Below are 13,685 nucleotides of genomic sequence, written 5' to 3'. Positions count from 1 at the left end.
TTATTTCTTCTCCATGGATTTTAATTCCTGCTCCGAATTTTTCTTTTGTTTCCTTTACAGCTTGCTCAATATACAGATTGAACAACATCGGGGAGAGGCTACAACCCTGTGTCACTCCCTTCCCAACCACTGCTTCCCTTTCATGTCCCTCTACTCTTATAACTGCCATCTGGTTTCTGTACAAATTGTAAATAGCCTTTCGTTCCCTGTGTTTTACACCTGCCACCTTCAGGATTTGAAAGAGAGTATTCCAGTCAACATTGTCAAATGCTTTCTCTAAGTCTACAAATGCTAGAAACGTAGGTTTGCCTTTTCTTAATCTAGCTCCTAAAATAAGTCGTAGGGTCAGTATTGCCTCACGTGTTCCAATATTTCTACGGAATCCAAACTGATCTTCCCCGAGGTCGGCTTCTACCAGTTTTTCCATTCGTCTGTAAAGAATTCGCATTAGTATTTTGCAGCCGTGACTTATTAAACTGATAGTTCAGTAATTTTCACATCTGTCAACGCCTGCTTTCTTTGGGATTGGAATTATTATATTCTTCTTGAAGTCTGTGGGTATTTCGCCTGTCTCATACATTTTGCTCACCCGATGGTAGAGTTTTGTCAGGACTGGCTCTCCTAAGGCTGTCAGTAGTTCTAATGCAATGTTGTCTACTCCCGGGGCCTTGTTTCGACTCAGGTCTTTCAGTGCTCTATCAAACTCTTCACGCAGTATGATATCTCCCATTTCATCTTCATCTACATCCTCTTCCATTTCTATAACATTGCCCTCAAGTACATCGCCCTTGTGTACACCCTCTATATACTCCTTCCACCTTTCTGCTTTCCCTTCTTTGCTTACAACTGGGTTTTCAATCTGAGCTCTTGATATTCATACAAGTGGTTCTCTTTTCTCCAACGGTCTCTTTAATTTTCCTGTAGTCAGTATCTATCTTACCCCTAGTGAGATAACCCTCTACATCCTTACATTTGTTTTCTACCATGCCTGCTTAGTCATTTTGCACTTTCTGTCGATCTCATTTTTGAGACGTTTGTATTCCTTTTTGCCTGTTTCATTTACTGCATTTTTATATTTTCTCCTTTCGTCAATTAAATTCAATATTTCTTCTGTCGCCCAAGGATTTCTACTAGCCCTCGTCTTTTTAACTACTTGATCCCTTGCTGCCTTCACTGCTTCATCCCTCAAAGCTACCCACTCTTCTTCTACTGTATTTCTTTCCTCCATTCTTGTCAATTGTTCCCGTATGCTCTTCCTGAAACTCTGTACAACCTCTGGTTTAGTCAGTTTATCCAGGTCCCATCTCCTTAGATCCCCACCTTTTTGCAGTTTCTTCAGTTTTAATCTGCAGTTCATAACCAATAGATTGTGGTCAGAGTCCACATCTGCCCCTGGAAATGTCTTACAGTTTAAAACCTGGTTCCTAAATCTCTGTCTTACCATTATATAATCTATCTGAAACCTGTCAGTATCTCCAGACTTCTTCCATGTATACAACCTTCTTTTATGATTCTTGAACCAAGTGTTAGCTATGATTAAGTTGTGCTCTGTGCAAAATTCCACCAGGCAGCTTCCTCTTTCATTTCTTAGCCCCAATCCATATTTACCTACTACGTTTCCTTCTCTTCCTTTTCCTACTATCGAATTCCTGTCACCCATGACTATTAAATTTTCGTCTCCCTTCACTATCTGAATAATTTCTTTTATCTCATCATATATTTCTTCAATTTCTTCGTCGTCTTCAGAGCTAGTTGGCATATAGACTTGTACTACTGTCGTAGGCGTGGGCTTCGTGTCTATCTTGGCCACAACAATGCGTTCGCTGTGCTGTTTGTAGTAGCTTACCCGCATTCCTATTGCTTTATTCATTATTAAACCTACTCCTGCATTACCCCTATTTGATTTTGTATTTATAACCCTTTATTCGCCTGACCAAAAGTCTTGTACCTCCTGCCACCGAACTTCACTAATTCCCATTATATCCAACTTTAACCTATCCATTTCCCTTTTGAAATTTTCTAACCTACCTGCCCGATTAAGGGATCTGACATTCCATGCTCCAATCCGTAGAACGCCATCTTTCTTACTCCTGATAACGACGTCCTCCTGAGTAGTCCCCGCCCGGAGATCCGAAGGGGGGGACTATTTTACCTCCGGAATATTTTACCCAAGAGGACGCCATCATAATTTATCCATACAGTAAAGCTGCATGCCCTCGGGAAAAAATTACGGCTGTAGTTTCCCCTTGCTTTCAGCCGTTCGCAGTACCAGCACAGCAAGGCCGTTTTGGTTAGTGCTACAAGGCCAGATCAGTCAATCATCCAGACTGTTGCCCCTGCAACTACTGAAAAGGCTGCTGCCCCTCTTCAGGAACCATATGTTTGTCTGGCCTCTCAACAGATATCCCTCCGTCGTGGTTGCACCTACGGTACGGCTATCTGTATCGTTGAGGCACGCAAGTCTCCCCACCAACGCCAAGGTCTATGGTTCATGGGGGGAGGAGAGTGACGTAAACACCTATAACAAAGAGAACGGCACTTAACAGGTCAAAGCAAAATAAGCAATTGATTCAAACCAGATGAAGCATGTGAGAAAGAAGGGTACCCGTATAAATACGGATGGAGCGCTTGACACATAGCAATGGGTGCTTGGTAAAGCTTAACTGTTAAGCTTACGACTCAAACCATACTACTGTAGCTGTATTTTCATCCATTCAACCTCAATTGTGTCTCATGTTAAAATGGACCAACTTTGTTTCTATTTGGAGGGGCGGTCTAAAACTTTTCTCTCCCCTTGAATTTCGAGTCTCAAATTTCAGGAGCGGCTTAGATCCGGGAAATTTTTTTTTCCAATTATTTCAGGTCTCATTTTTCAGATGTGGCTTAGATTTGAGTAAATACGGTAATCTTCATCTGGTCCAACTTCTCGGTTACAGTTCCCACTTCTGGCTCAGGTATAGACCCTGATTCAGTAGTGGGAATGCATTCCATCGGTCCTGACCCCGATGTTTGGGTGTCTGAGGTCTCAGCTTGCCCCTCAGTTTGTTTTAATTTATTTTCTTTAGTCGTGTCCATCTCGGTCCCACGAGGTTTGGGGATCCACACGGTTCACACCGCGAATACCCCACGCAGTGTAAGGCTACTTACTCAGTGAGGTTGCTGGGTATCCCTGACGTTCCGTTTGCTACACATTTTCCCGTGTGCCACGCAACCCTCGGCACAGATCACATCACACCTCGGATTGCGAAAGGGAATTGGGTAAGGACTAGGACTGGATAGGGAAGATGGGGCATTGTGGGACATGCTTAGTCTCATCCGTCAGATAAGGCCTTTCCCGCCGTAGGTGCTCTACCTTCGGCATAGCCCTCAGCTTCACACGGATACGCAAGCCTCTCCACCCGTGCGGACAGTGCTTTGTGAAGGTGGTGTCCCCCAGAGAGGTTTGTTTGTCGAACTATTGGAGGACGTTCCTTTGGTCAAGCAAACTGGAATGTATTTTCAACATGACGGGGCCCCTCCACATACATGTGAAGGACCATCTCAACTGCACCTACGCTAATCGCTGGATTGGCCGTCGCGGTGCTATTAACTGGCCTCCGAGATCACCTGACCTTACATCTTTAGATTTCTGTTTATGGGGTTGGATGAAATCAGAGGTGCACAAAGTAAAGGTAAATACACAAGATGAACTGCTTCTTCGCGTCATGGACACTGCTGAATTGACTAGGAACCAACCACAGGCAATTGAACAAGCGACACAACATATTATCGCTAGAGTGCAAAAGTGCATTGACGTTCGTGTTGGGATATTGGAACCTGTTCTGTGAACTGTACAACATCTGTGTGATAAGTGTTAAAGCTGTTTGCGAAAGACATGTTATGTCTTTTTCAACTGAGGGCATGTAACATGCATGATGTAATTAATGCATTATGTACTAAATGCAGAGTAAATAAATATTATGTAAAAAATGTAACACAACTGTACTTGTCTGTAACATTGTTTTCAAGAAAATAACATTACGGTGCACTTGTATTGCGTATACGCTAACGTTGTGCACATCAATTTTGCAGAATTAAAAGTTCCTTTCAATACCTACATGTCCCTAACAAAGCATCTGTGGACCTATACTATCACTGTTTAAAATATTGACCTTTCCTCCCCAAACACCTTGTATATAATTGTAAACAAATATTGTATACTCAACTATATTGGTTTTAACAGAAAACATGGTGGTTGTAAGTATTGTGAGCGATGTGGGGGTGCTATTCTGTCATTCTGCGCAACGGATTAATCTGAGATGTAACCTTCACTCTGTGGCTCCTGCAAGATGCAATTTCCACCCCCACACTACTACAGAAGTCAGACAGACGCTCCTAATGTTCTAAAGAGAAATGCCTGAAAAACTTTCAGCAATAAATATCTTCTGGAGTCGTCTGCTGTAAGGAAATGACACAAAAATTCACAAAATTTCTTACGTAACTAGTGGGTTACTTGGGTACTGGAGTAGTGCTAGTTAGTATAAGAAAAACATGAAACTAACGAAAATTATTATTATTTTTTTTTTTTGCAAAAATTCTGAGAAATCACAATGGCACTTTTAGTTATGAACTGAACAAGTTATTTCTGGGTTCTTTACGGAAGGTGAAGTTACCTCTTAAGGATAGGATTCGCTAATGAAATTTCTGTACAAAGTTTAAAATTGTTATTGACTTGGCAGAATGGCTGAGCGCCGCGCCTACTCAACTTGAATAATTATCGGTTAGAATGTTGCTAGGTACAGTCGAGGCTGTCACGTGTGATATGCAGTGAAGGGTATTGTTGTGGAGGAAATGTGGGGGTCGCAAGAGCTGTAGCTGTGATGACTGCTGTCTCTGCCGCTCGCTGCCGACAAATAAGATAACTCTCGTTCTATAACTTGACCTTTGCCAATCAAACTCTCCCTACGCCTTGATGAAGTCAAGGACTCCTATTCACCCCTAGTCTATTCGCGTGGTACACCGGTCAGATAACCAGTCCACCGCGATGCCACTCAAAAATTCGCTCGCAGGCGTTTAACTATAACTCTGTCCGTTCACACCGCACAATAAGTGTGGCGGCCAACACAGTGAACAACACTTAACCGCAGGGACTCAATATACAGTTGCACTTCGATTCGCTCTCGACAGAGGTGCTCTTCCAGTGAAGTACTGAGGAGAGACTTGTTCCTCGCTCTTTGAGTACATGGACGAGCACACACGCTCTCGTTACGTGTTCTCACTCCAAGAGCGACAATGGAATGGCCCCTCTCCACGCCAGATGTGGAGGGGTATATCTTTCAGTCTCTTCCATTACTCCTTCAGCTCAAGGCATCAGGAATATCATCTGCCAATCAGGATTGCTCTTATAAAACGGAAGAATGATGTTTCGTTTAAGGCAACCAATCCGGAAATCTGTAGCATCGTCGTTTGGCGTTTGAAACTGCATGCTATGTTTGTAAAGAATGTGTAGGCTGGGCGCTCCCACACAATGTAGTGGAATTTGCTTTTAAGGCGAACACGGGGTCGTTCTCACTTTCACTCGGGCAAACGCTGTCTGCTCTACGGGCGGTCGCCGGCCGACGTAGATAGGTTGACTCGACCTCTGAAGGGACTGGCCTCCTGGCATGCGGTTTGCCTCTCCCGAACTAAAAGCTTTTGTGACCGTCGTGTCTTGAATGTGTGTGTGTACGCAGCCTTGAGTATTTCAATCTCGGTGCGCATTTGCGATTTACTTGTTATTTGCATATTGTTTACATGAATTCATACAACATTGACTTTATCTTATCGAGTTTGGGTTCGAATGAAGCGTCTTGATGTGCGGAATATGATTGTGAGGGCAGAATATGTAAGCAATGAAGGTCAGGAGACCATGACGTCTTACAGTATGGTATATTGTCTTATGGTGAGAATACTTCTGAAGAATCTGTATTGTGCAAAATTTTGTAATGCTACCCTTGTGCAAATTAAAACTCTGCAGAATACTGTCAGGGAAGCTACTAGCCTCATAGATCCAGCAGCAGGTGAGATCTCCCATACCCGTGTATCAATAATCCCAACCAATTTACACATTCATTTTAAGTGACTTCAATTCCCAATTTCTTTGGCAAAAACAATAAAGGGAGGGGAAAGGGGTGAAAAGGAGATGGAGAGAGAGAGAGAGAGAGAGAGAGAGAGAGAGAGAGAGAGAGAGAGTGTGATTGGGTGGAGGGGGGGGGGAGATGCACAGAGAAAGTGGGGGGGGGGGGAGAGAGAGAGAGAGAGAGAGAGAGAGAGAGAGAGAGAGAGAGAGAGAGAGAGAGAGAGGTCATGACATATACCCGATTCGCATACATATTTAGCAATTGAGAAGCATTTCTTGGTTCATTAGTTCATCATAAATTATTTTCAGTTTCAACAGTTGCAGTGTTCTAATATGTTCATAACAGATAAGAATTCTTTACTAATATTAAAGCGAGAAAGAATAGAAAACAAAATATGCCGATGGCATAGGCATTCGCAGTTGACAAACAATAAGGAGTAAAGACACAAAGAAATTAATGACATTTAACTGTTAGCGGGCATTGATTTACATAAATGGAGAAAGCTGAAAATTTGCGCCAGTCCATGATTCGAATGCGAGTCTCTTGGTTACTAGGCAGGTGCTCTGACCGCTAAACCATCTGGGCACAGTGGTCATTGTGACTGCACGGACTACTGTAGCGCGCCTCGCGTCACACCCAAATTCTCAACTCGTATACATATTGTGAATATAGTGACCCTTGCCCATTATCCTCATTACTCGCAGTGTGTCACTGATCAGAGGGTGGTGTGCATCTGAGCCAAAGAGATCATTGGCCAGTTTTACCTTAATTGTGTGTCCAAAAGAACAGACACCATTTTGGTCCTGCAGCCATTATGAATCAAGATGCAAAGGAATTAATGACATTTAGCTGCCAGTGGTAATTAATTAACTTCAAAAGGGAAAGTTGAAAATTTGTAGTGGACCGGGATTCGAACCCAGGACTCCTTATCAATGTAAATCAGTGCCCACAAGTAGCTAAATATCTTTAATTCCTTTGTGTCACAATTTGTAATGACTGCAGGATCAAAATGGTCCAAAAGAATGGACACCGTGTTCATATAATTCGGATTGTGACTTTCTTCTGCGAGCCATATATGGCCCACAGGCTGCCCAGTCCTGGTGTAACCTATCACATTCAAATGAGTAATCAAGTTTCTGTTGCTGTTATGTAATTGTTTATTAGTTCCAGCTATGCATTTCACACAGTTATCGCGTCATCAGACTGGAACAGTGAGGAAATAATTACAGCTCAAACACGTGAATGTAACAAGCAGCAGATCTAATATCGCTAAAAGGCGAGTGAATTAAAAAAAAAAAAAATAATAATAATAAAAAAAAAGTAAAAACTTCTCAGTTAGACATTGAAAGTATTTAATATTGGGCCCCTTTGTCATGTAGAACAGTGGTGGAAAACACCCTTGTCATTAAGTGCAAGTTAACAAAGGGCAATCCTAAAGAGGAAAAAGGTAAATAGCAAAAACATCGAGAATAATGAGTTAGGAGGGAGAGGGTAAGGGAAGAGGGTAATAAACTATAAAAGTAATTAGAAAGGAGGTGTTGTGTAATTAAACCTCATCATGGCAGGAGGAATATCTGGTATAGCGACAGAGGCTTCATTTGAATCGTTATCTGTTGTTGGTGATTTCCAGAATGGAATTGACTGGAATATATAATATGTCACTCATCGCTTGCAGCAATGCACTTCTTATGAGAAAGATTCACTGGTCCTGTCATTTCTGACAGTGGTGACGTGAATCGGCCATCCAGATCTTGTGATGTGACATTGTGTGCTTTCTTTCTGTGGAGTTTGAAATCTCGTGTGAATTCCAGCAAACCACAGTCACTTTTCAGAACTTAAAGCTGTGATTCAATTTGTTATTTCAGAAAGGTAGGCACGAGAATGCCAAAAAATTACGGAAAATTTCATTGAAAACAGGAGAGTGTGCCGTTTTTTGAGTAATACGTTTCGTACAAAAACACAGGTAGAGTTCATTGCAATGCTATGTAAATTGCTGAATTTGATCAATAAATTTGTATGTTGTTATGTACTCAAAAGTAACATTCCATAGGGACACCCTTTCTTTATATGAGATGTGAGTGCTGTTTCAGGACTGCGAGAATCTGGGAGGAGGAGAGAAACAACCCACGGTGTGGCCGCCAGTGAAAAATCGTGTTATTAAAGAAGAGCCAGTCAAGCGAGCTGACGTGAATTTTCCACCATCGAACTTGACTGTGAAGCGAGAAAAGGTATTTCATTTTCCTAGTTTGTCTAAGGCACGTATCTGACGATCTGTGCCACAGTTTAACTGGAAGGACCCTGTTGCATTTAAGTAATCAGCAAAAGCTTCACAAAAAATTATCTATTCATGAAAAAACTGGACTGCTGTCTGCTGTGTGACGACTTGGCAATCTCCAGTAGCAGTTTTGACTACAGAATGTAAACCAAAGGCATGCTAAAATTAGTTTGATCTGAGTGGAACAAGTTGACATTTTACTTTTGTGTCTGTTTTGCATCTTTGCCATTTCAGACCCTTTGCCACTTTCAAAGCAGTTGTACACTATCTGATCAAAAGATGCGGACACCTATAAGTGGACATTAATGCATGGTATGCCCAACCTTCACCTCTGAGATGGCTTGAACTCTGCTGCGGACGATTTCAGTGAAGTATCTGAGTGTCTGTGGAGGAATGGCAGCCCATTCTTTCTCTAGAGCCACAGTCAGAGAAGGTAATACAGGGTGGAGAAAAATTGTGTCGCGAAAATTTAACCCTCTATAGCTGATGCCAGTAGGAACCAAAATTACTAATGTTGTGTAGCTCGACAACACACCATTTTGTAATTACAGAAACTTGGTGCTACACACTCCGATTGGCTGCGGGATTACCCTGTTGCCGTTTGTCGGTTGACGGACAGCACTACGGTTGTCAGTTCACACATAAAAACGTCCCTCAACCCGTCACTGCCCCAACGTGATTTGTACACGTGTTGAATAGGTCTTGCTGTTTGTCTCCAGCTCACGTCAGAGGCAGTCGCACATTTGGAGCGCACACACGTCACCTGCAGTTTAGTCATAGAGTAAGCATGGTTTGAAGAACAACGAGATATGGTTTTTGTTTATGGACTAGCCAATGGTAATGTGCACAAAGCTCGATGGTTATGTGAGGAACAGTACCCAGCAAGACGCCACCCACAGCTGCAAACATTTACAGCAATTCACCAGCGACCTGCCGAAACGGGCTCCTTAGCGAGATATCACGGTGATGCCGGAAGCCCTCGAACAAGACGGGATGTTGCATTTGAACAGACTGTTCTCGAGCACTTTGAGGAAGCAGCTACGACAAGTACTCGAGTGGGTGGACACGACGTGGGCCATTCGTCGGCAAGCCTGGGAGGTTTTGAGGGATGACGGTCAGTGTCCATTTAGTTTCCACCCTGTGCAAGACCTAAATCCTGTGGTGGACTATGAACACGGGCTAGGGTTTTGCTGGTGGTTTCTGCGACATGTTGCACGAGAGCCCGACTTCCTCACCATTCTCTCGTTTACCGATGAGTGCACCTTACACTGGGATGGCCTTTACAGCATTCGAGACATTCCTTACAGGGCGAGGGGAAATGCACACGTCACGTACATCCACGGACACCAGAAACGGTTTTCACTCAACATCTGGGCAGGCATTGTGGGTGACCATCTGATTGGGCCGGTCCGTCTACCTCCTCGACTTACCGGGTCAAATTACCTTCATTTTTTGCAAAAAACTCTACCGGGCCTGCTGGACATGTTCCCCTGGACATAAGGCTATACGTGTGGTTGTAGCACGATGGGGCGCCCGCACGTAACAGTCGTGCCATGCGCAGATATTTAAATGAACTCTTTGACGATCGGCTAATTGACAGAGGCGCTCGTAGGACGTGGCCCCCGCGATCACCGGGCCTTACGCCACTGGACTATTTTCTGTGGGGATTCTTCGAGGTTCTAGTTCACCCACCTGGACAAGAACAACCTAGAAACGAAGAGGAATTAATGGATTATATTCAACATACCACCAATCACATCAGGGCAATGCCAGGGATCTTCGAAAGAGTTCGGCAAAACACCATTCGACGGTACCAAGCTCGTGTCGCGTCAGAGGGTCGCCAGTTCGAGCACCTGCTTTGAGTAAACAATGTCCTAACTACAACTTGTAAAATACTTTCTGTATGCTAAGTAACAAATGTTGACGGGTTTGTTCCCAGTACGTTTATCACGGAACTACAGTGGATGTGCCGGGACCCCCGACAGATTCGCCCCCAGAGTGGAAAGCTGGTGCCCTACCACCGAGCGTGGGGGCTGTCTCGGATATGTCGCGGTTTCCGGCAGGCAGTGCATTCGCGGTCACGTGTTGTCCGGAGCATCTGGGAAAAGGGCAATCCCGCGGCCAATTGCAGCGCATGGTACCGAGGTTCTGTAGTTTAAAAATTGTGCAGCATCGAGCTACACGACATTAGCAATTTTGGTTCGTACTGGCATCAGCAATCCAGGGTTATAATTTCGTGACACAATTTTTCTCCGCCCTGTATAGGATGCTAGTGTCTGGAGCAAAACTGATGTTCTAACTCATTCCATACATGTTCCATTGGGTTCAGGTTTTGACTCTACACAGGCCAGTCAATTTCAGGAATGTTATTGTCCACAAACTATTGCCTTACAACAGGGTGCATTGTCATGATGATACAAAGAGACTGTAGACTGTTGCTCTACTGTCCGCTACTTTACGCAGTTCGCAATGCATTCAACATTTTTTTCAAGTGCAGTAAGGGGACCACACGCTACCCACAAAAAACACACCCGTATTGTAATGCCACCTCCTCTGTACTTCACTGTAGGTGCTAAATGTGATAGCAGTTAACATTTGTGAAGTATTTTCCAAACCCAAACCCTCTCACAACCACTGTCTGCAATGTTTGACAGCCCCAGTTGGTAAGTACATGAGGTCTGCACGGATGTTGCTTTAGCCGCGATTGTTCCTTTTCATTTCCACCCGACAGTCACATCACCGACAGTCATCTCTGGCAGCATTAGAAGGGTTCAAATGTCCCTTATGGTTTTTTTACTCAGATGGCATCCAGTAACTAGTCCGCATTTGAAGCCACCAAGCTCTCTTGACCAACCCATTCTGTTGTTACTGCTCACCTGCTGACAACACAGTACTGCCTGGCTTCTCTTGTACTGGTGGGCCCATCTCTCGTGGCATTTAGTGGTTAATTCGACAATACGTAGATGCGTGCGGATACTTTTGATCCGACAAAGTACACCGGTAACATCTCTGTCGTCATATTTAAAATCAGTTTGTGATCGAGTTTCCTCGTACACAATTCAGTCACATTAAAATGACCACTGCCTAGATTCGACATTGACGTGCAGTGACGACTCACACATGCCGATTGGCAGCACCAGCAGTGCAGTCGTTGTCGTAATGCAGAAATGGAGTGATTTATCTGACGTCACAGCCATTGATTTTTGGATGAAGGGGTGAAGCATTTTCTAAGCAGCAGAGTTTGCGAACAGTTCGTGTGCCACTGTGGATAAAATACAGGGTGAGTCACGAGGTTCTGCCCCAGTAATGTGATCAGATCCATAATTAAGGAGCTACAACAGAGTTCTGAAACATGCCACAGTGTATGGAGCGCTACACTTGTGTTCACAGGACACACTATCAGTCTTAGGAAGGCGAGTGCAGTGAATAGTACGTTTGGGTAACAACCGCGTTGTTGATACTGCAGTCACCGTTTACTGTTATTGTCTCCTGTATGCAGTATACTTTGTGATGCCATACAAGTTTTCACCGCAGGAGTATGGAGAGGTGGTGTACATTTTGCAGGATTCCGAGTGCCAAAACATTTAGTGGAATGTATCGAGCATTGCTAGAAACTGATACTCTTCCCAGTATTTGTATTCACTCTGAAAAACATCGTGACGTTCCAGAAGAGGAAAACATTCATAATTCAGTAGAGCACATAGTCCTCATTCAAGTACGAGACGCCTAGCTATCCGACTGAATGTTTCACAAACTAAGTTATGTGGGATTCTTCATGAGAATGGACTGTATCCTTTTCATGTGCAGAAAGTTCACCATTTAGAGCCACACGATTGTGCCAACTGTTTGCACTTTTGTGTCCGGTTAAATGGAAATCGGCAGCTCTGTCGCTTCATAATGTTCGGTGAAGAGGCGACCTTTACAAGAGATGGCATCAACAATCCAAATGGCATGGTAGTATCTCAGTTTCAACGCTGATTAAGTGTCAATGTCTGGTGTGGGTTTAGGCCTCTTAGAGGTTGTCAGGATGAGATCTTTAGCTTACGGCAAATAATGGAGAAGGGTTATGAGTGGAACAGGGAATTGTATCTATGCTTTATAGATCTAGGAAAGGCATATGACCGGGTTCCTAGGAGGAAGTTATTGTCCGTTCTACGTGATTATGGAATAGGAGGCAAACTTTTGCAAGCAATTAAAGGTCTTTACATAGATAGTCAGGCAGCAGTTAGAGTTGACGGTAAATTGAGTACATGGTTCAGAGTAGTTTCAGGGGTAAGACAAGGCTGCAACCTGTCTCCACTGTTGTTCATATTATTTATGGATCATTTGTTGAAAACAATAGACTGGCTGGGTGAGATTAAGATGTGTGAACACAAAATAAGCAGTCTCGCATATACGGATGACTTAGTTGTGATGGCAGATTCGATTGAAAGTTTGTAAAGTAGTATTTCAGAGCTAGATCAGAAATGTAAGGACTATGGCATGAAGATTAGCGTCTCCAAAATGAAAGTAATGTCAGCGGGAAAGAAATATAAACGGATTGATTGCCAAATAGGAGGAACAAAGTTAGAACAGGTGGACGGTTTCAAGTACTTAGGATGCATATTCTCACAGGACGGCAACATAGTGAAAGAAATGGAAGCGAGGCGTCGCAAAGCTAATGCAGTGAGCGCTCAGCTACGATCTACTCTCTTCTGCAAGAAGGAAGTCAGTACCGAGACTAAGTTATCTGTGCACCGTTCAATCTTTCGGCCAACTTTGTTGTATGGGAGCGAAAGCTGGGTGGATTCAGGTTACCTTATCAATAAGGTCGAGGTTACTGATATGAAAGTAGCTAGGATGATTGCAGGTACTAGTAGATGGGAACAATGGCAGGAGGGTGTCCACAATGAGGAAATCAAAGAAAAACTGGGAATGAACTCTATAGATGCGGCAGTCAGGGCGAACAGGCTTAGATGGTGGGGTCATGTTACACGCATGGGAGAAGCAAGGTTACCCAAAAGACTCATGGGTTCAGCAGTAGAGGGTAGGAGGAGTCGGGGTAGACCAAGGAGAAGGTACCTGGATTCGGTTAAGAATGATTTTGAAGTAATAGGCTTAACATCAGAAGAGGCACCAATGTTAACACTGAATAGGGGATCATGGAGGAATTTTACAAGGGGGTCTATGCTCCAGACTGAATGCTGAAAGGCATAATCAGTCTTAAATGATGATGATTATGTTGATGATGATGATGATGTCTGGTGTGGTGTTGCATGTGACCAGTTAATGGCGCCGTTTATTCTCCCGGGAAATTTAAATGGTCAGACGTA

General features: G+C 43.6%; 1 protein-coding gene across 3 annotated transcripts in view; it reads left to right on the top strand.

Moving 5' to 3' along the window:
* The window catches only part of LOC126213592 (uncharacterized), a 313,729-nt gene that overhangs the window by 97,039 nt on the left and 203,005 nt on the right, over positions 1 to 13,685 (top strand). For all 3 annotated transcript variants that reach the window (XM_049941451.1, XM_049941452.1, XM_049941450.1), the window contains exon 5: positions 8,189 to 8,326. In XM_049941451.1, the coding sequence (XP_049797408.1) occupies positions 8,189 to 8,326 (138 nt within the window). The remainder of the gene's footprint in view (positions 1 to 8,188; positions 8,327 to 13,685) is intronic.

The sequence above is a fragment of the Schistocerca nitens genome, chromosome 11, assembly GCF_023898315.1.
Source record: "Schistocerca nitens isolate TAMUIC-IGC-003100 chromosome 11, iqSchNite1.1, whole genome shotgun sequence".
NCBI lineage: Eukaryota > Metazoa > Arthropoda > Insecta > Orthoptera > Acrididae > Schistocerca > Schistocerca nitens.
Note: the sequence above shows the minus strand (reverse complement) of the source record. Positions and strands in the feature narration are given on the sequence as shown.